This window comes from Diorhabda carinulata, chromosome X (genome assembly GCF_026250575.1).
Source record: "Diorhabda carinulata isolate Delta chromosome X, icDioCari1.1, whole genome shotgun sequence".
In the NCBI taxonomy this organism is placed as follows: domain Eukaryota; kingdom Metazoa; phylum Arthropoda; class Insecta; order Coleoptera; family Chrysomelidae; genus Diorhabda; species Diorhabda carinulata.
The window spans coordinates 30,517,876-30,543,499 of record NC_079472.1 but is presented as its reverse complement, the minus strand read 5'-3'; the positions used below and the strand labels follow the sequence as shown (position 1 = coordinate 30,543,499).

Below are 25,624 nucleotides of genomic sequence, written 5' to 3'. Positions count from 1 at the left end.
AGTCTGAAGACGAAGAAATTGATACAGACTTTACATCTACTGGAAGTTCTCCAGCACCGAATTTGATTAACCAAACTTAATGAATGGATCTCAAGACTGACAAAATGGAATCGGAGATTCCTCATCACCAAAGATTAATCTGTACAGTTTTGGAATGAATATGATGGAAAATGATTAAAAATTACTAAAAAGAAGACGAAAATAATGATAAGATCACTAGACTATGAAGATTTATCGAAAACTTAGTAGATAAGGACTAGAATAGTTTACAAATACCAACTAAAGAATTTTATATGGGTGTAGAACTAAACAAAATATTCAAAGAATTACTAAAAACAACTAAAAAGATTGAAATAATACAATTCAATAAAATCAAAAATAAAATAAAATGAAGAAGTTATTAAAAGCAGTAAAAGAAACTGATGAAAAAATTGAAAAAAACATAAACGAAATACATAAAGGAGAAAAAGATGTATATTACGAAAATGTATAACATTTTTTTGACATATTTGAAACATCAATCGGTGTCTATTTTTTTGAAATTTCCATAGTACCCCAAAAGTTCATCGTTTTTCAATTTTTCCGGTCGTAGTTTTTCGTTAACTTTCATTTTTTCTAACTCGTCAAATCTATCTTTGAATTCCATAAATTTGACTTTCCACATTGCTAAAAAAATTGATAAACATCGATAAAATTTTTCTATGTAAGCACATTTTGATATACCTTCCAGTTCATCTAAGGATTTTTCTTTACCACCCAAATCGCTTGGTAATATATCAATTGGAAAATGTTTGCCAATAGATTCGATCGTTGGATATACGTGAAACTGAAATTATAACTCATTGAGCCGTGAAAATAATAAGAAACACATTCTATAAGTAGAGAAATATGGAAAATAGTTTCATTGCATTATAATGAAAATATCAGCTGCAGATTTATTCACCTCATCTCTCTACTTGGTCTTGCAGAAATTCAAACAAGTATCACAATGAAGGTGTTGGATTTTCACGAACTTCCATCCTCCTCGGATGTTCTCAACTAGGTACAAAGACGATTTTTATAAGCTTAATCCATCAGCATAAACAATTATGGTTAAAGACTAAATGGAACAATGCTTGCGGGAAACCTAGAGAAATTCCAATAGTCCTGCAAGAGCTGAGATCACGACGAATCCTCCTCTTTATCCAGGGACTATCAGCAAACAAAAACCACGAAATCTATTATCCAAAAAGTATCGGTTTCTGCTACTCTGACAAAAAAAAAAAGGGAAAAGAAAAAGCCAAAGCTCTCAAAGATACTCCAAGACCTTTTCCTTCCAGGAGTTCTAGGTAAAACTTTTTGAAACACTAAGAAAACCTGGTTAATCGCTCATTAAACAACGGTTTGGTTGCACCTGCGTTAGATCCCGGTGCATAATCGAATCTGCGACTGGCCTCGAGTCTGGCAGCGAAATCAAACCTTCCTGTTGGGCTGGTTTTGGATCATATTCTAATTCGTCGAAAGGTTCAAGCCAGAAGGACTTTCAAAGAAAATCTGCACTAGGAATTGCCGCGATCCCGGATCCTAATGTTGACCAAGAAAACCTGCACTTAGGGGTTGAAATTATGATTAATTCGTAATAATCCCTGAAAAATTCTCGCCGTATATTTTTTCTTAACTTGATTTCAAATGGATTTTTTTTTGTATTTATGTTTTCGTCGAATATACTTACTCTTTCACTTAGCTTGCTGCTCAAGAAGCTTTTGAATAGATTCAAAAAATTAGTCAAATAATTTGGACAGTTAAAAATAAATATTCCTTTCATTCTCAGACTATGTACTTTCTGAAAATTAGCTTAAATCAATTATGAAATTTCGAAATTAGGATGTGGATGATACCTCCATGGCAAGAGCTACTTGTTTCAAAATTACGGGTGTGTTTTTGGCCGCCATTGCGAAGCTGATGTGCTCCAGATCTACTAGGACAACGTCGCCCATTGTGAGATCTTCTTGAGCTCTTATTTCGTAAATATTATTGAGGTAATGAGCGTAGATTTTCCGTATATCCACGATGTCATCCACGTCTTTATATCTGAATAAAATTATTCTTTCCTTTGATGGGGTTAATTGTGGCAAAGGAATCATATAACTGAAATTGTTTTTGAAATGTTGCATTACCAAAAATAAGATTTTTTCATGGAGCTTAAATTTGGAAAATAGTTACGGAAACGGTTTTTAAAATTAAGTGAAAACGACAATAAAGGATTACCGAAATAACTTGATAGATTAGGATTTAAAAATAATTGGTATTGAGAAATCTTAGAAGGACTATACAGGATCAGAAACCACAATATACTGAAAATAATTAATAAAGAATTACTAGATATAAATCGAAGTAGAAAAGTCCAATTAAGACTGGATTAAATGTTAAAAGGACTCAGGAAAATAACTAAGAAAGGGTCAGAAAGAAACGATGGTGTCAGACAATAACTAAAAAATAGAAAAAAGGACAATAAAGGTCAAAAAATATTAAAAAAAAGGTCATAAGCGATCAAGAGAAGAAAAAATGAGTTCTATATAAAACTATAAACGGCTAATTAAAATTAAACAAGATTGGAGAAGAGAAAATATGATAAAAGAACAAAATAGTCAAAAAAAAAATGTCTAAAAATGACTGCGAAATGTTGAAAGGTTAAAAAAAGAGAAAATTAAGTTCAAAATACAAATGAAATATTTGGTAAAAGTTTAGAAAAGATGATAGACAGGAAGAGTATTCAAAAATGAAATAAAAAAATCTGATAGACTGAACTCAAATACAGTCTAAAATGAGTTGAAATATAAAAAATAGTTAAAGGAGCTGAAAACACTTGAAATTATTGACAGGAAGTAGAAAGGGCTAACCACGAATAACTAGGACTAAAATAAAATAAAACTAAAAAAAAATAAGAAAAATAGAACGAAACGAAGAAAGATTCAAAAATGATTCAGTAGGAGTGAAAAGGAGTAATAATTGGATTGTCTTCCAGGATTAAAAAGAAGAAACAAAAAGAAGACTAAATAGGACAAGGATTGGGTCTAGAATAGAGTTTGATAAGGATCAGAAATTACTAAAATTTGATAAAGTAAATGTCTGAAAAAATTATAAAAAACGAATGGAAAAAACTCAAAAAGAGAAAGAAAAAACTCAACAAATCACAAAAAAATTATAAAGATTACTTGAAAGTAATAAATTAGAACCTGATAGGATTTCAGTTTACAAAATTCTGATAAGGATTAAATATTATATTAGATACTCAAAAGGACCAAAATGTTTTAAAAAATATCGAAAAAATCGTAAAAATTACTTAGAATCTGATAGGATTTCTTTCACAAAAAGTCTGATAAGGAATGAGATAATATTAAATACTAACAAGGACCAAAATATTCTGAAAAATAACGAAAAAATCGTAAAAATTACTTAGAATGAAACATTCTAAAGAATAACGAAAAAAACGTAAAAATTAATTAGACCCTGATAGGATTTATTACGCAAAAAGTCTGATATAAGGACTGAAAATAATATTAAATACTAACAAGGACCAAAATATTCTGAAAAATAACGAAAAAATCGTAAAAATTACTTAGAATGAAACATTCTAAAGAATAACGAAAAAAACGTAAAAATTAATTAGACCCTGATAGGATTTATTACGCAAAAAGTCTGATATAAGGACTGAAAATAATATTAAATACTAACAAGGACCAAAATATTCTGAAAAATAACGAAAAAATCGTAAAAATTACTTAGAATGAAACATTCTAAAGAATAACGAAAAAAACGTAAAAATTAATTAGACCCTGATAGGATTTATTACGCAAAAAGTCTGATATAAGGACTGAAAATAATATTAAATACTAACAAGGACCAAAATATTCTGAAAAATAACGAAAAAACCGTGAAAATTACTTAGAATGAAACATTCTAAAGAATAACGAAAAAAACGTAAAAATTAATTAGACCCTGATAGGATTTATTACGCAAAAAGTCTGATATAAGGACTGAAAATAATATTAAATACTAACAAGGACCAAAATATTCTGAAAAATAACGAAAAAATCGTAAAAATTACTTAGAATGAAACATTCTAAAGAATAACGAAAAAAACGTAAAAATTAATTAGACCCTGATAGGATTTATTACGCAAAAAGTCTGATATAAGGACTGAAAATAATATTAAATACTAACAAGGACCAAAATATTCTGAAAAATAACGAAAAAACCGTGAAAATTACTTAGAATGAAACATTCTAAAGAATAACGAAAAAAACGTAAAAATTAATTAGACCCTGATAGGATTTATTACACAAAAAGTCTGATATAAGGACTGAAAATAATATTAAATACTAACAAGGACCAAAATATTCTGAAAAATAACGAAAAAATCGTAAAAATTACTTAGAATGAAACATTCTAAAGAATAACGAAAAAAACGTAAAAATTAATTAGACCCTGATAGGATTTATTACACAAAAAGTCTGATATAAGGACTGAAAATAATATTAAATACTAACAAGGACCAAAATATTCTGAAAAATAACGAAAAAATCGTAAAAATTACTTAGAATGAAACATTCTAAAGAATAACGAAAAAAACGTAAAAATTAATTAGACCCTGATAGGATTTATTACGCAAAAAGTCTGATATAAGGACTGAAAATAATATTAAATACTAACAAGGACCAAAATATTCTGAAAAATAACGAAAAAATCGTAAAAATTACTTAGAATGAAACATTCTAAAGAATAACGAAAAAAACGTAAAAATTAATTAGACCCTGATAGGATTTATTACGCAAAAAGTCTGATATAAGGACTGAAAATAATATTAAATACTAACAAGGACCAAAATATTCTGAAAAATAACGAAAAAACCGTGAAAATTACTTAGAATGAAACATTCTAAAGAATAACGAAAAAAACGTAAAAATTAATTAGACCCTGATAGGATTTATTACGCAAAAAGTCTGATATAAGGACTGAAAATAATATTAAATACTAACAAGGACCAAAATATTCTGAAAAATAACGAAAAAATCGTAAAAATTACTTAGAATGGAACATTCTAAAGAATAACGAAAAAAACGTAAAAATTAATTAGACCCTGATAGGATTTATTACGCAAAAAGTCTGATATAAGGACTGAAAATAATATTAAATACTAACAAGGACCAAAACATTCTGAAAAATAACGAAAAAATCGTAAAAATTACTTAGAATGAAACATTCTAAAGAATAACGAAAAAAACGTAAAAATTAATTAGACCCTGATAGGATTTATTACGCAAAAAGTCTGATATAAGGACTGAAAATAATATTAAATACTAACAAGGACCAAAATATTCTGAAAAATAACGAAAAAACCGTGAAAATTACTTAGAATGGAACATTCTAAAAAATAACGAAAAAAACGTAAAAATTAATTAGACCCTGATAGGATTTATTACGCAAAAAGTCTGATATAAGGACTGAAAATAATATTAAATACTAACAAGGACCAAAATATTCTGAAAAATAACGAAAAAACCGTGAAAATTACTTAGAATGGAACATTCTAAAAAATAACGAAAAAAACGTAAAAATTAATTAGACCCTGATAGGATTTATTACGCAAAAAGTCTGATATAAGGACTGAAAATAATATTAAATACTAACAAGGACCAAAATATTCTGAAAAATAACGAAAAAACCGTGAAAATTACTTAGAATGAAACATTCTAAAGAATAACGAAAAAAACGTAAAAATTAATTAGACCCTGATAGGATTTATTACGCAAAAAGTCTGATATAAGGACTGAAAATAATATTAAATACTAACAAGGACCAAAATATTCTGAAAAATAACGAAAAAATCGTAAAAATTACTTAGAATGAAACATTCTAAAGAATAACGAAAAAAACGTAAAAATTAATTAGACCCTGATAGGATTTATTACGCAAAAAGTCTGATATAAGGACTGAAAATAATATTAAATACTAACAAGGACCAAAATATTCTGAAAAATAACGAAAAAACCGTGAAAATTACTTAGAATGAAACATTCTAAAGAATAACGAAAAAAACGTAAAAATTAATTAGACCCTGATAGGATTTATTACACAAAAAGTCTGATATAAGGACTGAAAATAATATTAAATACTAACAAGGACCAAAATATTCTGAAAAATAACGAAAAAATCGTAAAAATTACTTAGAATGAAACATTCTAAAGAATAACGAAAAAAAACGTAAAAATTAATTAGAGCCTGATAGGATTTATTACGCAAAAAGTCTGATATAAGGACTGAAAATAATATTAAATACTAACAAGGACCAAAATATTCTGAAAAATAACGAAAAAACCGTGAAAATTACTTAGAATGAAACATTCTAAAAAATAACGAAAAAAACGTAAAAATTAATTAGACCCTGATAGGATTTATTACACAAAAAGTCTGATATAAGGACTGAAAATAATATTAAATACTAACAAGGACCAAAATATTCTGAAAAATAACGAAAAAACCGTGAAAATTACTTAGAATGGAACATTCTAAAAAATAACGAAAAAAAACGTAAAAATTAATTAGAGCCTGATAGGATTTATTACGCAAAAAGTCTGATAAGGACTGAAAACGATATTGAATACTAAAAGGGGTCAAAATATTCTAAAAAAAAACAAAAAAAAAACAAAAAAAAATGCAAAAAAATCAACCAATTGATCTCAAAGTATTGACAAGAATCAAATAAATTAATTTATGACGTACACTTTTTTATAAACTTCTTCTAAATTTGGTGTAGATGGATTCACGTTTTGGTACATATCCGGTATAAGATTTCTCAACGTATAGTACATATCCAAATTTTGTTTCGTTTTCTCAATACTGAATTTACAATTATTCAAAAAGAATTCGATCAAATTGTCACCTGCAACAAATATTTTCAAATTCTCAATCATTTCATCATAATTGATAATTAAGCCAACCATAACCTAACTTTTTATCATTATCGATATGAATATTGACTTACTTGGAATTTCAGGTAGATGCTTTTGAGTTTCCAACCATTCCTTAATAATTTTTATATCTCGAAAAACAGATTCTTTCGATTTCCCGGACAATTTTCTAATTTCATCGCGATCGGTGATTAGTACAGTTTCAGATTTCATGGTATAAGGACAAACTGGTTCGTATTAATGCAAATTTTACTTAAATACCATCGTTCACGCAAACAAGTCCATAAGCTCGAAAACATGGGACACTGGCGTACAATTGAAATATAAATTTTGGGCGTAGATAATTGAATGAAAAGAAAAAATTACTATAAAAATCGTGAAAACCACTTAAAAAAACAATAGTATTATATTATGATTGGAAAGGGTAATGAATCAATGAAGCTTGAAGAATAAATTATAATTCACCCAAAAATGTATTAAAGAAAGCTCGAAAGAACTGAAATAGATTTAAAAACTGATTAGAAGAAATGAAAAAAGACTAAAACGGATTTGAAAACAAGTAAAACGAAGAAATTACTAGAAACAAGTCGAAGAATGATCGGAGAAAGGTATTAAAAAGATTGAAGAAAACAAAATGGAATAAGAAACATTACAAAATAACCATAAAAAGGATAGAAATGGAGTGAAATTTATTGAAAGAAAAAAATTTCTCATGCGAACTCAAAGAATAAGTGATAAAGACTGATAAATATCAAAAGGGAATGAAACAAAATGAAAAAGAATTCAAAATATAATAAAACCGGAGCAAAAGATACTAAACAAGATTATAATTTACACAGAAATTGATTGAAAAGGGATTGGATGAACTAAAATAGATTTTAAAATTGACTAAAGAGTGAAAAATATCAGAGAAGAAGGGTAGAAAGAAGAAAAATTGATTGAAAAGGGCCAAAAAGAACTGAAATAGTTTCTAAAACTGACTAAAGAGTGAAAAATCAACGGCTGAAGAAGAGTGAGAAGAACTGGGACTAAAAAAGTCGGGTGAAGGCTGAAAAATGACAGAAAGAAATAAAGTGGAATGGGAAACTATTAAAAATTAGAAAAAAAGAGCAAAAAAAGATTAAAAAGGATAAAAGACTTAAGGAACATCAATGAATTATTTGAAGACGAATAAAAAGAAATAAGCGAGACTAGAAATAGGGCTAATAGAGCTAAGGATGAAAAATATCAAAGAGAAATAACATAAAATGAAAAATAATAATGACAAATGACAAAAACGGAAAATAACTAAAAATAATATTAAAATAAATTTATTGGAAAGGACCAAAAAGAATTAAAATAGATTCAAAAACGGACTAAAGGGTAAAAACTACTAGATGGGAAGAGAATGTTTTCAATAAAGGACTGAAAAGAAGTGAATTACGATAAATAACAGGAAGAAACAAAATTAAAAGAGAAAGAATTGAAAATTAGTGAAAAAACTAATAGATGGGAAGAGAATGGACTCAATAAACGACTGAAAAGAAGTGAATTACGATAAATAACAGGAAGAAACAAAATGAAAAGAGAAAGAATTGAAAATTAGTGAAAAAACTACTAGATGGGAAGAGAATGGACTCAATAAACGACTGAAAAGAAGTGAATTACGATAAATAACAGGAAGAAACAAAATAAAAAGAGAAAGAATTGAAAATTAGTGAAAAAACTACTAGATGGGAAGAGAATGGACTCAATAAACGACTGAAAAGAAGTAAATTACGATAAATAACAGGAAGAAACAACATGAAAAGAGAAAGAATTGAAAATTAGTGAAAAAACTACTAGATGGGAAGAGAATGGACTCAATAAACGACTGAAAAGAAGTGAATTACGATAAATAACAGGAAGAAACAAAATAAAAAGAGAAAGAATTGAAAATTAGTGAAAAAACTACTAGATGGGAAGAGAATGGACTCAATAAACGACTGAAAAGAAGTGAATTACGATAAATAACAGGAAGAAACAACATGAAAAGAGAAAGAATTGAAAATTAGTGAAAAAGCTACTAGATGGGAAGAGAATGGACTCAATAAACGACTGAAAAGAAGTGAATTACGATAAATAACAGGAAGAAACAAAATGAAAAGGGAAAGAATTGAAAATTAGTAGAAAAAAGAATAAGAGATTAAAAACAACTAAAAAAAGAAAAATTACGTAAAAAATGAAATGAAAAAATTTAAAAAGAATCGAAAAACTGACTAGAGGACGAAAAAACTAGATGGGAAGGAAATAGACCCAAATAATGACTGCTAAAATGTAAACACAACTAAAAATAAATGATTAGTACTAAAAACAAGACTTATAAAGTCCGATAAAAGCTGAAAAATATCTGTAAGAAACAAAATGAACTTAAAATTATTTAGGACTGACGAGAAACTTAAACATATGTCGAAAAGTAGAACTAAAAAGAAATAAGACTGAAAAAGTTTGACAAGGACTAGAAAGTATCAAAAAACAACAAAACATATTGGCAAGGACTAATACGCACTGAAACTCTACATAGTTAACTTTCGTATGATAATTATTAACCTTTGAAATTAATTTTTGTTGTGCAATTTCTTAGAATTTATTCAAATTAAAAATAACTGTCTGGTTGGATATTTTGTTCAATTATTTTTAGAAATACACAATATATATATATAAAATTATATCAATAACAACAACAACAAAGAATATATCAACAATTTTTTATTTATTTCTATTTTATAACTTCCACAAAACATCATCTTGAAATATGTTAATAATTTTAACAATTCAACGAATATTTCTAATTAATTTAGATGCTACATCATTTTTAATTAATCTGTTTATAAAAAATTGGAATAATCATGAGCTGAGGGGGCGAAACCTACCAAAAAATTCATCTAATTTCGTAAGAGAGCGCCACTGAAAATCATATCTCATAATATTAAAATTTCAATTGACTTTGAACAGCCTAAAAAAACAACTAAAAAAAAACAAAGGGAATTTAAAAGAAAACAGACATCGTTAAATATTTATTTGTATAAATAGTAAATTTATTGAATAAAATTAGAATTGATAACATATGAATAAATGCTCAAACGCGCGGAAACCTCTCGTCGGGATATTGAGTGAAAAACGCTTCCCAATCATTCCTATTTTCACAACTCCATCTTCTTATTTCCCTTCCGCTCCGGTACTCAGTACACCAAGTACCAGTAGCGTCTGTTAGAACGCCGGTCGGATCGGTACATAAACATTTCGGTCTTCGTATAGTATTACAGTTAGAGATCACTTTCGATACCAATCCGTAACATTTATAACCCGATTTGGGATCGTTTCTAGCCTCGTAATTATCCAAACAACGACAATCTTCTTTGTTTGTTATCCTAATGGGAAAAGAAGTCACGAACGTCCCTGCGGCCACGAAGGTGAAGTAAATCAAGTATATCTTCATTCTGGAAGGAAGAAACTATGTCAAGGTCCAATTAAGATCATATATAAAAAAAAACTGTACAGAAAATAGAAAGAAATGTTTGTTTTATACAGGGTGTCCCACGACGAGTTAAAACTATCTGTATAGGGTAAAATACTTATAGTAAAATCATGAAAATTACTACGTTTGGGTTTTAAGATATGATCTTTTTAACTAAAATATTTTCAAAGATGGCCGACTTCCGGTTCTACCGGAAGTTGACTGTAACTTTGTTATTTTACATATTTTACCCTATTTATTAATACATTATAGAAATCTACGTAAAATTTTATTATACTTTTGTCTAAGAACTTTTTTCGAAAAATGCATACTTTTTGAGTTATTAATTTTTTTGTAAAAAATTTGACAGTTACAGACCCTTATAAATTATTTTTTTTAGACGATACTCTTAAAGATATGAAAATGGTTTCTGTTCGGTTGATTTTAGCAAAGTCAGACTTATTTGAATCTATGTTGAAAAATCTTTTATTCTATACAGGGTGTATATAAAAAGTGTTCAAAGTTTAACTTCATAAATATCAAATTTCTTTATTTTTTTAAATAGAACCACCCGGTTTTTTTATTTTAAAACATTCAAGGGTAAAAAATAAGGCAAGTTCATGTCTACTTTCCTATACCTAAACCTCTCCGTTATCCAGATATTAAATGTTTTCTGTAAATTTTTAGAGATACAGGTGTGGTCTAAATTTTCAAAATTTACAGAAAGCATTTAATATCTGGATAACGACAAGGTTTAGTTATAAGAAAATATATGTATGAATTTGCCTTATTTTTTACCTCTGAATGCATTAAAATAGAAAAAACCGGGTGGTTCTATTTAAAAAAAATAAAGAAATTTGATATTTATGAAGTTAAAGTTTGAACACTTTTTATACACACCCTGTATAAAATGAGAAATTTTTCAACATAGATTCAAATACGTCTGACCTTGCTAAAAGTAACCGAACAGAAACCATTTTCATATCTTGAAGGATATCCTCGTAAAAAAATAAATTATAAGGATTTGTAACTGTCAAATTTTTTACAAAAAACCTAATAACCCAAAAAGTATGTATTTTTCAAAAAAAGTTTTTAGACAAAATTATACTAAAATTTTACTTAGATTTCTAAAATGTATTAATATACAGGGTGTTCATGTTAATAAAATTGATTTATTATTAAAAATAGTGAAAAAAAACGGTGTATATTATTTTCCTTAATCAAAAAACCGATTCAAAGTTTATAGTTGTAAATTTGAAAATTAGTAGTATCACCACTTACTTTTTCTAGTCGTTTATAATAGAAAAAATTCACAATAATTTCAATGCTAATTCAAACTTCACAATTCTTTGATAATGATGGTAATGTAAAGTTGACATATGAGATAACGTTATCTAGAGGTCGTAATTTGTTATTAAAATATGTAGGGGGAATTAGAGACAATAATTTTAAATAAAACAAACTGTTTTTCAGTACAACTCGTCGATACTTGACGTTGCCGCGCCGGTCGTCGTCCCGTCCACAACGTTTATTCAAACTTGCAAATGAATAAGACTTGTTATATACGTGGTTGCAATCTTGCATGAACTTGTTTAATTATTTACCAATATAAATACGAATGTCAAGGGTAAACGTTATTAGTTTTCGAAATTTAATAAAGAAAAGTGAAAAATTGTTAATTCGTCGTTAAAAATCAGCCACAACGCATATTTCCCTTCACTTTTAATAATAGTAACCAGAATCATTATTTCAATCAATCAATAATTCTATCAATGTCAATTTAATTATTGAATTTTGAATTCTATGAGTTTAAAAATTTATACAAGGATTAATACTATAAAAAATGACCGAAAATCTCCATTAATTATATCCCAGACGATGAATACATAAATATTCGAAAATATATTAAAGTTAGTCCACTTTGGTGTTTCATTGCCACGTTCCCAATAAGAAAACACTTTTATATATGTAACCATACGTTTTTTTTTGTAACATATCTCGTATAATTATCAAAATATTTCTAAACTTTAGAATTTATTTCAACAAATGTCTTTAATTTCAGTTTTCTCCAATAAAAACCGAAACGTGGAAATGAAAAACTTAGTTAGTCCACTTTGGTATTTCATTGCCACGTTCCCAATAAAAAAACGCTTTTATATATGTAACCATACGTTTTTTTTGTAACATATCTCGTATAATTATCAAAATATTTCTAAACTTTGGAATTTATTTCAACAAATGTCTTTAATTTGAGTTTTCTCCAATAAAAACCGAAACGTGGAAATGAAAAACTTAGTTAGTCCACTTTGGTATTTCATTGCCACGTTCCCAATAAAAAAACGCTTTTATATATGTAACCATACGTTTTTTTTGTAACATATCTCGTATAATTATCAAAATATTTCTAAACTTTAGAATTTATTTCAATAAATGTCTTTAATTTCAGTTTTCTCCAATAAAAACCGAAACGTGGAAATGAAAAACTTAGTTAGTCCACTTTGGTATTTCATTGCCACGTTCCCAATAAGAAAACGCTTTTATATATGTAACCATACGTTTTTTTTGTAACATATCTCGTATAATTATCAAAATATTTCTAAACTTTAGAATTTATTTCAACAAATATCTTTAATTTGAGTTTTCTCCAATAAAAACCGAAATGTGGAAATGAAAAACTTAGTTAGTCCACTTTTGTATTTCATTGCCACGTTCCCAATAAGAAAACGCTCTTATATATGTAACCATACGTTTTTTTTGTAATATATCTTGTGTAATTATCAAAATATTTCTAAACTTTAGAATTTATTTCAACAAATGTCTTTAATTTCAGTTTTCTCCAATAAAAACCGAAACGTGGAAATGAAAAACTTAGTTAGTCCACTTTGGTGTTTCATTGCCACGTTCCCAATAAGAAAACGCTTTTATATATGTAACCATACGTTTTTTTTGTAACATATCTCGTATAATTATCAAAATATTTCTAAACTTTAGAATTTATTTCAACAAATATCTTTAATTTGAGTTTTCTCCAATAAAAACCGAAATGTGGAAATGAAAAACTTAGTTAGTCCACTTTTGTATTTCATTGCCACGTTCCCAATAAGAAAACGCTCTTATATATGTAACCATACGTTTTTTTTGTAATATATCTTGTGTAATTATCAAAATATTTCTAAACTTTAGAATTTATTTCAACAAATGTCTTTAATTTCAGTTTTCTCCAATAAAAACCGAAACGTGGAAATGAAAAACTTAGTTAGTCCACTTTGGTGTTTCATTGCCACGTTCCCAATAAGAAAACGCTTTTATATATGTAACCATACGTTTTTTTTGTAACATATCTCGTATAATTATCAAAATATTTCTAAACTTTAGAATTTATTTCAACAAATGTCTTTAATTTCAGTTTTCTCCAATAAAAACCGAAACGTGGAAATGAAAAACTTAGTTAGTCCACTTTGGTGTTTCATTGCCACGTTCCCAATAAGAAAACGCTTTTATATATGTAACCGTACGTTTTTTTGTAATATATCTCGTGTAATTATCAAAATATTTCTAAACTTTGGAATTTATTTCAATGAATATCTTTAATTTGAGTTTCCCTCAATAAAAACCGAAACGTGGAAATGAAAAACTTGGAAAATTCATTGCACTTTCCCCCACAAAGCATTGTGTACACATTTCCAGGTCAAAAATCACTTAAAAACATGAGGAACATAATGAGAAGCATAATAAAAGACTGGGGGGGTTGTACTAACCCCATTCACGTGTGTACAGATTTTAAATCTCGTCGGTATAAATTTCATTCCTGTAGATATATTTTTGCACCACTGGCCACGAAAGAGTGAAGATATTACAAAAGTCACCCTCGAATACATGGACGTGGAAATACGATTTTTTTTATCGAGGTTAAGTTAATGGAAATCATTTATGTTTATTATTCCATCAATTATATCAATAATTAGTATAAAAACAAATAATTAACTTTTAAGTGATGTTGTAGAATAATTAGCAAATAAGATATTTAAAATAATAATATTAAATAACTTATATACAAATTGATATCAATTTATGTATATTTATACGGGGTAAATAAGAAATTCGTTTCTTTATCGTATCTCGTAAACCTCCAAAACTCAAAAGCCGTAATTTTCTCAATTTTAGTTTTTTCTTGTAGGTAGATTCCCATAATTGAATAACTATTAATAGTAATACTGTTCATCACATAACAATTGCACATATATCGAAAGCTTTTGACAAGGTCTAACATGTACATATGTAAGTTCAGAATGGAGTTCTAACTAGAGTTCTGTGGAATTCCGTAGTGGTTAATCGTTTCTTCATCTGTCTGGTATCTTTCCCAAGAATATCTTTGTCTGTCTCAACCCCTGTGGATTACCTAAAAGAATTTGGATCCTAATTTAGCAAGTCTATCAACAATTTCGTTTCCCTTTTCCTCCAGGATGTACCTAAATTAATCGCGGCATAAATTTATTTTCTTCTAAATAAATCGAGATCATTGACCTTATATTATTAGTTTTCTACTCTATCCAAGACACGATTCAAAAGGAATTAGAATCAACGTGTTTTCCAAGGATTCATCTTATTATCTAGCCCTATGAACTGGCTTAAAACCAGATCAATACTTACTGACCTTGAAAACGTTCTAGAATGGGTAGGATCAATCTGTTTGAGTTTAACGCAGCATAGATCTAGGCTACTGGCTTCATAAAGAAAGCTGTTGCTCTTAAAATATCCCCAAATCATCTCAAATTCACCAGTTGGGTATTGAAGTTAAGACCAATTTCTTGGTATAGTCTTACTTACTAAATTCTATCTTTTCAGATGTAAGTCATGCTGAAGTTTACTTGGACTGCCTCTTCCACAGTAGCGTCTTTCCGATTCTGAGTTTTTGGTTTATTTTCTGATATATTTATGTGGTTTAAATAGGTTAAACAGCTTTACAACAGCTTCTAACAGCTCCATTCCAAGCAAATCCTCTTTGACTTACTAAGTTAGAATTTTTGGAACTCTGGGGATGTTCATAGTGAATATTACTAAGATCGTGGTCAGATACTGGTGAACTGCTGTGTTTGATAGAGGAAATGATCTAGAGTTGATCAGACTGTTGAGCAATTGGGAGTTCAAGATAAAAGTGGGTGATCTGCCTGTTTCACTGATACTAATACAGCAGATTCGAGCTGTGAACATAGTCCCATCTAGAACAGTATTTGCAACATCTATTTGAGAATCATTCATCGAGATTTTTTACCAACAAGACCATTCTCGAGCTATTCGAATGTAATATGGCTGCCTCTTCCACAGTAGCTTCTATTCTTTCAAATTCTGAGTTTTTGGTTTATTTTCTGGTATATTTGTGTGGTTTAAATAGCTTCAAAACAGCTTCTAATTCTCTACGACGCCAAGACTCGTCCATATTTGGAGTACAACCCGCATATTTAGAGCTCCATTCCAAGCAGATCCTCTTCTACTTAATAAGTTGGAATTTTTGGAACTCTGGGGATGTTCATAGTGAATATTACCAAGATCGTGGTCAGATACTGATTTAATTGATAGAGAAAATGATCTAGAGTTGATCAGAATGTTGAGAAATTGATATTCAAGATAAAAGTGGGTGATCTGACTGTTTTTCTGATATAAATACAGCATATGATCATCAGAACTGTTCGACATAGTCTTATTTAGAACAGTATTTGCAATATTTCATGCCATTTTACATTTAGAAATGTTGTACGTCACTGAATTTCAGCTGCATTTTCTATATTTCAATAAAATCAAATACGCGTGAATTTTGGGGTCGAAGAATGTAGTTCATAATGGCATTCGATGAGTTTTACACGCAAATAAACCCCTACACTGGGTGTTTTTTTTCTATTAAAAAAACCATATCTAACTACTGGATATGTATAAGTAACTGTGGGTAATTTTTTTCTTTTTATTATGCCGTTGATGATGTGCTAAAACCTGTTATAGAACGGTACTTCTTCGGCTTGAGTTGATTTCGCAGTATTCTCTAGTTGTGTCGCTACAAGAAACGGTGTCATCGGTCTTATAATGTAAGTAAAACAATTCGCAAAAAATTATTACAACGTTAATATTTGTTTTTTGTAAAAATAATCGAAATAACAGTGATTAACTACATTAATGTCATATAAAAACTTTTATTAAACATTAACCCGAACCAAACTTTAAAAATCACATGTCAATATCATCTTTAGATATTCGTTAACAAGAATTTTAAAGAAATGGTCAAAAAGTCAAGAGGAAGGTATAAACTTGCATTGTAGTTGCAACAGATTTCTTCTAACCATTCCAGGACAAATAATTTGTTAATTGTATGCTCTTTTGGTTAATCGAACAATTAGTTTCCTTGATATTCAAGGCAATTGCTTCAGCAAACCATCTAGTCCAATTTTGAAAGCTTTTTCGTCCAATTGGTATCAATTTTTCAAATAATCTGATGTTATTTTTCATTTGCTTTCAGAGCACATTCTTGAACTACTCTGGCAAGTGTTGCTGTATACATTCAACTCGATTTGTTACAAAATCATCGTTGTTTGATTCGATACAATCAAGGAGCAGCTTCACCTTCTCGTCAAGCTAATCCTACCGTGACTATGCGATAGAAATTCCGTTGCAGTCCTTCAGAGGTGTCTTCATACCATAAATTTATCATTTTCTTTATTTCTACGTAACTTAATGGTGTCGAACTTTAGTAGATGCTTTAGGAAGGTATTGGAGTGCTTATTAGCTACCTCGTAGTATCCTTATCGGCACGTCTAATCGCAGCATCGAAGTATGTGTTTCCTTATACTGTGATGATTTCCTCTAAAAATTTCTAAGGTTTCTTATATGTTATTTCGTTCTAGCTTTAACTTCTTTTATACAAGAAATTTGCCTGTTAATATCATGTCTATGATAAAAATTACAAACCAATTTTTTCTTTTTATCTATTAACGTTGTAGGCGCTGCTTGAGGAGCCTTACTTTTGTAGTATGGAATTCAGAAGCATTTATTTTGACATCCTACATCGCTGGGTGGGTCTAGCTGAAAAATTCAGTTTTGTTTTTGCTAAAGCATTTCCTGGAGAACGAGAATTGTTGTATCATAGCATAATTGGCTACATTTTGGATCTGATTCTAGCGAATATTTTCTGTTTCCATTTAATCTTTCTGTCTTTTTGAAGACTAAAACTTTGTTTGTCTCTGAGAAATGTCTTTAGAAACTGTCTTCTACAAAAATCAACAGTCATTCGTCGAAAGAAACATAGAATTGTCTTTAGAAACTGTCTGTTACAAAAAAAATGTTCAATTGAACTACAAAACTGTCTTTTTAAAGTGTAAAACTTTGTTTGTCTCTGAGAAATGTCTTTAGAAACTGTCTTATACAAAAATCAACAGTCATTTGTCAAAAGAAACATGGAATAGTCTTTAGAAACTGCCTTTCTGAAGTTTAAAACTTTGTTTGTCTCTGAGAAATGTCTTTAGAAACTGTCTTCTACAAAAATCAACAGTCATTTGTCAAAAGAAACATAGAATTGTCTTTAGAAACTGTCTGTTACAAAAAAAAATGTTCAATTGAACTACAAAACTGTCTTTTTGAAGTGTAAAACTTTGTTTGTCTCTGAGAAATGTCTTTAGAAACTGTCTTCTACAAAAATCAACAGTCATTTGTCGAAAGAAACATGGAATAGTCTTTCGAAACTGCCTTTCTGAAGTTTAAAACTTTGTTTGTCTCTGAGAAATGTCTTTAGAAACTGTCTTCTACAAAAATCAACAGTCATTTGTCAGAAGAAACATAGAATTGTCTTTAGAAACTGTCTGTTAAGAAAAACAAATGTTCAATTGAACTACAAAACTGTCTTTTTGTGAAGTCTAAAATTTTGTTTTTCTCTGAGAAATGTTTTTAGAGACTGTCTTCTACAATAATCAACAGTCATTCGTTAAAAGAAACATAGAATTGTCTTTAGAAACTGTCTGTTACAAAAAAAAATGTTCAATTGAACTACAAAACTGCCTTTCTGAAGTTTAAAACTTTGTTTGTCTCTGAGAAATGTCTTTAGAAACTGTCTTCTACAAAAATCAACAGTCATTTGTCAGAAGAAACATAGAATTGTCTTTAGAAACTGTCTGTTACAAAAACAAATGTTCAATTGAACTACAAAACTGTCTTTTTGTGAAGTCTAAAATTTTGTTTTTCTCTGAGAAATGTTTTTAGAGACTGTCTTCTACAATAATCAACAGTCATTCGTTAAAAGAAACATAGAATTGTCTTTAGAAACTGTCTGTTACAAAAAAAAATGTTCAATTGAACTACAAAACTGCCTTTCTGAAGTTTAAAACTTTGTTTGTCTCTGAGAAATGTCTTTAGAAACTGTCTTCTACAAAAATCAACAGTCATTTGTCAGAAGAAACATAGAATTGTCTTTAGAAACTGTCTGTTACAAAAACAAATGTTCAATTGAACTACAAAACTGTCTTTTTGTGAAGTCTAAAATTTTGTTTTTCTCTGAGAAATGTTTTTAGAGACTGTCTTCTACAATAATCAACAGTCATTCGTTAAAAGAAACATAGAATTGTCTTTAGAAACTGTCTGTTACAAAAAAACATGTTCAATTGAACTACAAAACTGCCTTTCTGAAGTTTAAAACTTTGTTTGTCTCTGAGAAATGTCTTTAGAAACTGTCTTCTACAAAAATCAACAGTCATTTGTCAGAAGAAACATAGAATTGTCTTTAGAAACTGTCTGTTACAAAAACAAATGTTCAATTGAACCACAAAACTGTCTTTTTGTGAAGTCTAAAATTTTGTTTTTCTCTGAGAAATGTTTTTAGAGACTGTCTTCTACAATAATCAACAGTCATTCGTTAAAAGAAACATAGAATTGTCTTTAGAAACTGTCTGTTACAAAAAAAAATGTTCAATTGAACTACAAAACTGCCTTTCTGAAGTTTAAAACTTTGTTTGTCTCTGAGAAATGTCTTTAGAAACTGTCTTCTACAAAAATCAACAGTCATTTGTCAGAAGAAACATAGAATTGTCTTTAGAAACTGTCTGTTACAAAAACAAATGTTCAATTGAACCACAAAACTGTCTTTTTGTGAAGTCTAAAATTTTGTTTTTCTCTGAGAAATGTTTTTAGAGACTGTCTTCTACAATAATCAACAGTCATTCGTTGAAAGAAACACAGAATTGTCTTTAGAAACTGTCTGTTACAAAAAAAAATGTTCAATTGAACTACAAAACTGCCTTTCTGAAGTTTAAAACTTTGTTTGTCTCTGAGAAATGTCTTTAGAAACTGTCTTCTACAAAAATCAACAGTCATTTGTCAGAAGAAACATAGAATTGTCTTTAGAAACTGTCTGTTACAAAAACAAATGTTCAATTGAACTACAAAACTGTCTTTTTGTGAAGTCTAAAATTTTGTTTTTCTCTGAGAAATTTTTTTAGATACTGTCTTCTACAATAATCAACAGTCATTTGTCAGAAGAAACATAGAATTGTCTTTAGAAACTGTCTGTTACAAAAACAATTGTCAATTGAACTACAAAACTGTCTTTTTGTGAAGTCTAAAATTTTGTTTTTCTCTGAGAAATTTTTTTAGATACTGTCTTCTACAATAATCAACAGTCATTCGTTAAAAGAAACATAGAATTGTCTTTAGAAATTGTCTGTTACAAAAAAAATGTTCAATTGAACTACAAAACTGTCTTTTCGAAGTGTAAAACTTTGTTTGTCTCTGAGAAATGTCTTTAGAAACTGTCTTCTACAAAAATCAACAGTCATTCGTCGAAAGAAACATAGAATAGTCTTTAGAAATTGTCTGTTACAAAAAAAATGTTCAATTGAACTACAAAACTGTCTTTCTGAAGTTTAAAACTTTGTTTGTCTCTGAGAAATGTCTTTAGAAACTGTGCTTCTCAACTAGATAGCTAATTTTCCACTAGATCCGGAATCATCATTGGAGCTCAAACTACCTCTGGTCGATCTTTCGTTTTTTCTCTTTTAATCTCCTTTTTAGCAATTGTATTATCATCTTTCCTTTCTTCGCTATGTCGTCGTTCTTTTTGATTTTTAACCTCACAAATTATATATTCAGTTAATTCTTCTTATTTTCTAATCAATTATCGTTTCGTTTGTTGCAGGTCTATAATATACGTTCTGTTATTAATTTCATTGTCAGTTGTTGCTGACGAAATTTCCGACTGTAAATGTAAAGAAGGATTTTCCGCTCAAAAAGACGAACACGGAAATGTCTTTTGTCAAGGAATCGTTTTGAAATCTATCCTCCCTTGTAATATAGTCTTCAAACCAGACTGTTTGTGTGGAACTGAAGCTACCAGTGTTGTACAAGATTCTTCAGGTAAACTTCAATTTAATATTATCTCGATTTCTTATAAAAAAAAATGATTTTCTACTTTTGTTGCTTCACAGGAACTTGGTGTGGAAGATTTGTCGATGGAAAGGAAGATAAGAGATGGGAATGTCAAAACAAAGCGGAATGGGAAGCATTCTATCAAGAACACCCAGAAGAGAGACCAAAACAAACCAATAGTTAGAAGAAAAAATCAATTTTGAGAAGTTATACATTTAAGTTATTATATGCTTTGTTAAGTTTTTTGATTCTGATTCTTCATACGTTTGAAAATCACGAAAATGAAACTAAGAGATGATATAAATTATATAATTAACAATAATTCTAGTTTTTCTTTATTACAATGATGTGTGAACGAAATAAATTATTGAATTTATATATATCAATTCGAGTTGGCTACACTTCAGTATCGGCGCTGGGTCTTTCCTCGGGATACAATTTAAAAAATTCGTCCCAATCATTTTTGTTCTCGCAGTCCCATCTTATTTCTTCCACGTATCCAGGTTTAACTTTAATACACCAATAACCGTATAAATCCTGAACTATAAACCCTTTAATTAAGGTACATTTACACCTTGGTCTTTCCAAATTCACACAAGCTGATTTCCCTTCGTGTAAAATACCTTTGCAATAAAATCGTTTATCTTTTGGATGCTTCTGTACATTATATCCATGGTGGCAAACACAGGACGATTCATCTGGTTCTACTTTATATATTATAGATGTGGATAGAACAAAATAGGAGATACTTAGTAGTAAAAGTGTCCTTACTAGCATTTTCCTGGAAATCAAAAGTCTTTTCAATATTTTCCTAGTTCAAAAATAAACTAATTAATCTTAAATGTTTTAAAATTGAAATGCTTGGCTTGACGATCTCGAAAAAGATTCAAACAAAGCTTGTTCGTACTTTAAATAATTCTTTCTGTGTCTAGATAACACGTGCTCGGTCGAGTAGACACTACAAAAACGAAATTTTTTTGTTATGAAGTTTCTACGGATTACGAAACTTCGTTTACTGATTTACAACAAAAATTTATTAACTCGCAGCTATCAAATCGTACAACAGTGTGGAGGACGTACCAGAAATTCTTTAAAAAAAGGGCTCTGTTGCCGACGCGCCGTGTTTTAGACGACCGGTATCTATAAATATGGAAATATCCATAAATAGTTATGGAGAATAAGAAGAAACATTTTGCATGTATGTCATTACGATGTAAATTATTTTTTTGTACTATCCCATTGCATACTTTGTTTTTAATTTGAATTTGAATATAAAGAAAAACTTACCTGATTTTTCGAGTATGAAATACATAATATTACTTTCGATTTTGTGAGACAAAATCGTTTTTAAATGAGCGCAGTGTCTGATAAGTCACATTTGATGATACGAGATGGTTTTTGTAATTAAATTGTGAAACTTGTGTGCGCAATTTAAAATTTTATCAACATATTGGAACCAGTATTGAAATAACATCGGTACATGTTATAACATACATAACTGGATATTATTATAAATATAAAACTTTGTTTGTGTGTGCTACAGAGAACCTTGAACTGATCTGATTATTCAACAGAGCTGAAAATATTATCTTTTACAGGATGATTCGATTGACCATCGTTTCAGTATTTATTAGAATTACGTCTGTTTTAGTTTTATTCTAGACATATTTTTACGATATAAGCATCTGTCAAAATCAAAATCAACAGTTATTTGTCGAAAGAAACATATAATTGTCTTTAGAAACTGTCTTTAACAAAAACAAATTATCAATTGAACTACAAAATTGTCTTTTTGGAATCTATAACTTTGTTTGTCTCTGAGAAATATTTTTAGAGACTGTCTTCTACAAAAATCAACAGTCTTTCGTCAAAAGAAACATAGAATTGTCTTTAGAAACTGTGTATTACAAAAACAAATGTTCAATTGAACTGCAAAACTGTCTTTTTGAACTCTAAAACTTTGTTTCTCTCTGAGAAATTTTTTTAGATACTGTCTTCTACAATAATCAACAGTCATTCGTCAAAAGAAACATAGAATTGTCTTTAGAAACTGTCTATTACAAAAACAAATGTTCAATTGAACTGCAAAACTGTCTTTTTGGAGTCTAAAACTTTGTTTGTCTCTGAGAAATGATTTTAGAGACTGTCTTCTACAAAAATCAACAGTCATTTGTTAAAAGAAAGATGGAATTGTCTATAGAAAATGTGTATAACAAAAACAAATGTTCAATTGAACTGCAAAATTGTCTTTTTGAACTCTAAAACTTTGTTTCTCTCTGAGAAATTTTTTTAGATACTGTCTTCTACAATAATCAACAGTCATTCGTCGAAAGAAACATAGAATTGTCTTTAGAAACTGTCTGTTACAAAAAAAATGTTCAATTGAACTACAAAACTGTCTTTTTGAAGTCTAAAACTTTGTTTCTCTGAGAACTTTTTTTAGATACTGTCTTCTACAATAATCAACAGTCATTTGTCAAAAGAAACATAGAATTGTCTTTAGAAACTGTGGATTACAAAAACAAATGTTCATTTGAACTACAAAACTGTCTTTTTGAAGTCTAAAACTTTGTTTCTCTGAGAAATTTTTTTAGATACTGTCTTCTACAATAATCAACAGTCATTCGTTAAAAGAAACATAGAATTGTCTTTAGAAACTGTGGATTACAAAAACAAATGTTCATTTGAACTGCAAAACTGTCTTTTTCAAGTCTAAAACTTTGTTTGTCTCTGAGAAATGTTTTTAGAGAGTGTCTTCTACAAAAATCAACAGTCATTTGTTAAAAGAAACATAGAATTGTCTTTAGAAACTGTGGATTACAAAAACAAATGTTCATTTGAACTGCAAAACTGTCTTTTTCAAGTCTAAAACTTTGTTTGTCTCTGAGAAATGATTTTAGAGACTGTCTTCTACAAAAATCAACAGTCATTCGTCAAAAGAAACATAGAATTGTCTTTAGAAACTGTGTATTACAAAAAGAAATGTTCAATTGAACTGCAAAACTGTCTTTTTCAAGTCTAAAACTTCGTTTGTCTCTAGAAATGTTTTTAGAGACTGTCTTCTACAAAAATTAACAGTCATTTGTCAATAGAAACATAGAATTGTCTTTAGAAACTGTCTATTACAAAAACAAATGTTCAATTGAACTGCAAAACTGTCTTTTTGAAGTCTAATACTTTGTTCCTCTCTGAGAAATTTTTTTAGATACTGTCTTCTACAATAATCAACAGTCATTCGTCAAAAGAAATATAGAATTGTCTTTAGATACTGTGGATTACAAAAACAAATGTTCATTTGAACTACAAAACTGTCTTTTTGAAGTCTAAAACTTTGTTTCTCTGAGAAATTTTTTTAGATACTGTCTTCTACATAAATCAACAGTCATTCGTTAAAAGAAACATAGAATTGTCTTTAGAAACTGTGGATTACAAAAACAAATGTTCATTTGAACTGCAAAACTGTCTTTTTCAAGTCTAAAACTTTGTTTGTCTCCGAGAAATGTTTTTAGAGACTGTCTTCTACAAAAATCAACAGTCATTCGTCAAAAGAAATATAGAATTGTCTTTAGAAACTGTGGATTACAAAAACAAATGTTCATTTGAACTGCAAAACTGTCTTTTTCAAGTCTAAAACTTTGTTTGTCTCTGAGAAATGTTTTTAGAGAGTGTCTTCTACAAAAATCAACAGTCATTTGTTAAAAGAAACATAGAATTGTCTTTAGAAACTGTGGATTACAAAAACAAATGTTCATTTGAACTGCAAAACTGTCTTTTTCAAGTCTAAAACTTTGTTTGTCTCTGAGAAATGTTTTTAGAGAGTGTCTTCTACAAAAATCAACAGTCATTTGTTAAAAGAAACATAGAATTGTCTTTAGAAACTGTCTATTACAAAAACAAATGTTCAATTGAACTACAAAACTTTCTTTTTGAAGTCTAAAACTTTGTTTGTCTCTGAGAAATGATTTTAGATACTGTCTTCTACAATAATCAACAGTCATTCGTCAAAAGAAATATAGAATTGTCTTTAGATACTGTGGATTACAAAAACAAATGTTCAATTGAACTGCAAAACTGTCTTTTTCAAGTCTAAAACTTCGTTTGTCTCTAGAAATGTTTTTAGAGACTGTCTTCTACAAAAATTAACAGTCATTTGTCAATAGAAACATAGAATTGTCTTTAGAAACTGTCTATTACAAAAACAAATGTTCAATTGAACTGCAAAACTGTCTTTTTGAAGTCTAATACTTTGTTCCTCTCTGAGAAATTTTTTTAGATACTGTCTTCTACAATAATCAACAGTCATTCGTCAAAAGAAATATAGAATTGTCTTTAGAAACTGTGGATTACAAAAACAAATGTTCATTTGAACTACAAAACTGTCTTTTTGAAGTCTAAAACTTTGTTTCTCTGAGAAATTTTTTTAGATACTGTCTTCTACAATAATCAACAGTCATTCGTTAAAAGAAACATAGAATTGTCTTTAGAAACTGTGGATTACAAAAACAAATGTTCATTTGAACTGCAAAACTGTCTTTTTCAAGTCTAAAACTTTGTTTGTCTCTGAGAAATGTTTTTAGAGACTGTCTTCTACAAAAATCAACAGTCATTCGTCAAAAGAAATATAGAATTGTCTTTAGAAACTGTGGATTACAGAAACAAATGTTCATTTGAACTGCAAAACTGTCTTTTTCAAGTCTAAAACTTTGTTTGTCTCTGAGAAATGTTTTTAGAGAGTGTCTTCTACAAAAATCAACAGTCATTTGTTAAAAGAAACATAGAATTGTCTTTAGAAACTGTGGATTAC

General features: G+C 28.8%; 2 protein-coding genes and 1 long non-coding RNA gene across 3 annotated transcripts in view; all 3 read right to left on the bottom strand.

Annotated features, from left to right (window-relative positions):
* Positions 1 to 456: 456 nt before the first annotated feature.
* Positions 457 to 7,207, bottom strand: LOC130900934 (uncharacterized). Its single transcript, XM_057811941.1, has 6 exons — positions 7,025 to 7,207; positions 6,763 to 6,922; positions 1,878 to 2,127; positions 1,712 to 1,822; positions 724 to 826; positions 457 to 666 (listed from the first exon to the last, which is right to left on the bottom strand). Exons 1-6 carry the CDS (start codon positions 7,161 to 7,163, stop codon positions 518 to 520), a joined length of 912 nt encoding a protein of 303 aa, XP_057667924.1. The 5' UTR covers positions 7,164 to 7,207; the 3' UTR covers positions 457 to 517.
* Positions 7,208 to 9,970: 2,763 nt separating this feature from the next.
* Positions 9,971 to 25,624, bottom strand: part of LOC130900931 (uncharacterized) — a 90,942-nt gene continuing 75,288 nt past the window's right edge. The window contains exon 2 of the mRNA XM_057811939.1: positions 9,971 to 10,408. Coding sequence (XP_057667922.1) covers positions 10,048 to 10,408 — 361 coding nt within the window. The 3' untranslated portion in view covers positions 9,971 to 10,047. The remainder of the gene's footprint in view (positions 10,409 to 25,624) is intronic.
* LOC130900932 (uncharacterized) lies at positions 21,149 to 22,327 on the bottom strand. The gene is made up of 2 exons (XR_009060230.1): positions 22,108 to 22,327; positions 21,149 to 21,601 (listed from the first exon to the last, which is right to left on the bottom strand). It is a non-coding gene; the product is annotated as an uncharacterized LOC130900932 (long non-coding RNA).

Coding starts and splice junctions, on each gene's coding strand:
- LOC130900934 (XM_057811941.1), bottom strand. CDS start 7,163: ATGAAATCTGAAACTGTACTAATCACCGATCGCGATGAAATTAGAAAA. Junction 1,823..1,877: donor AAGTAGCTCTTGCCATGGAG/GTATCATCCACA, acceptor GCTAATTTTCAG/AAAGTACATAGTCTGAGAAT. Junction 667..723: donor ATCCTTAGATGAACTGGAAG/GTATATCAAAAT, acceptor CAATTTTTTTAG/CAATGTGGAAAGTCAAATTT.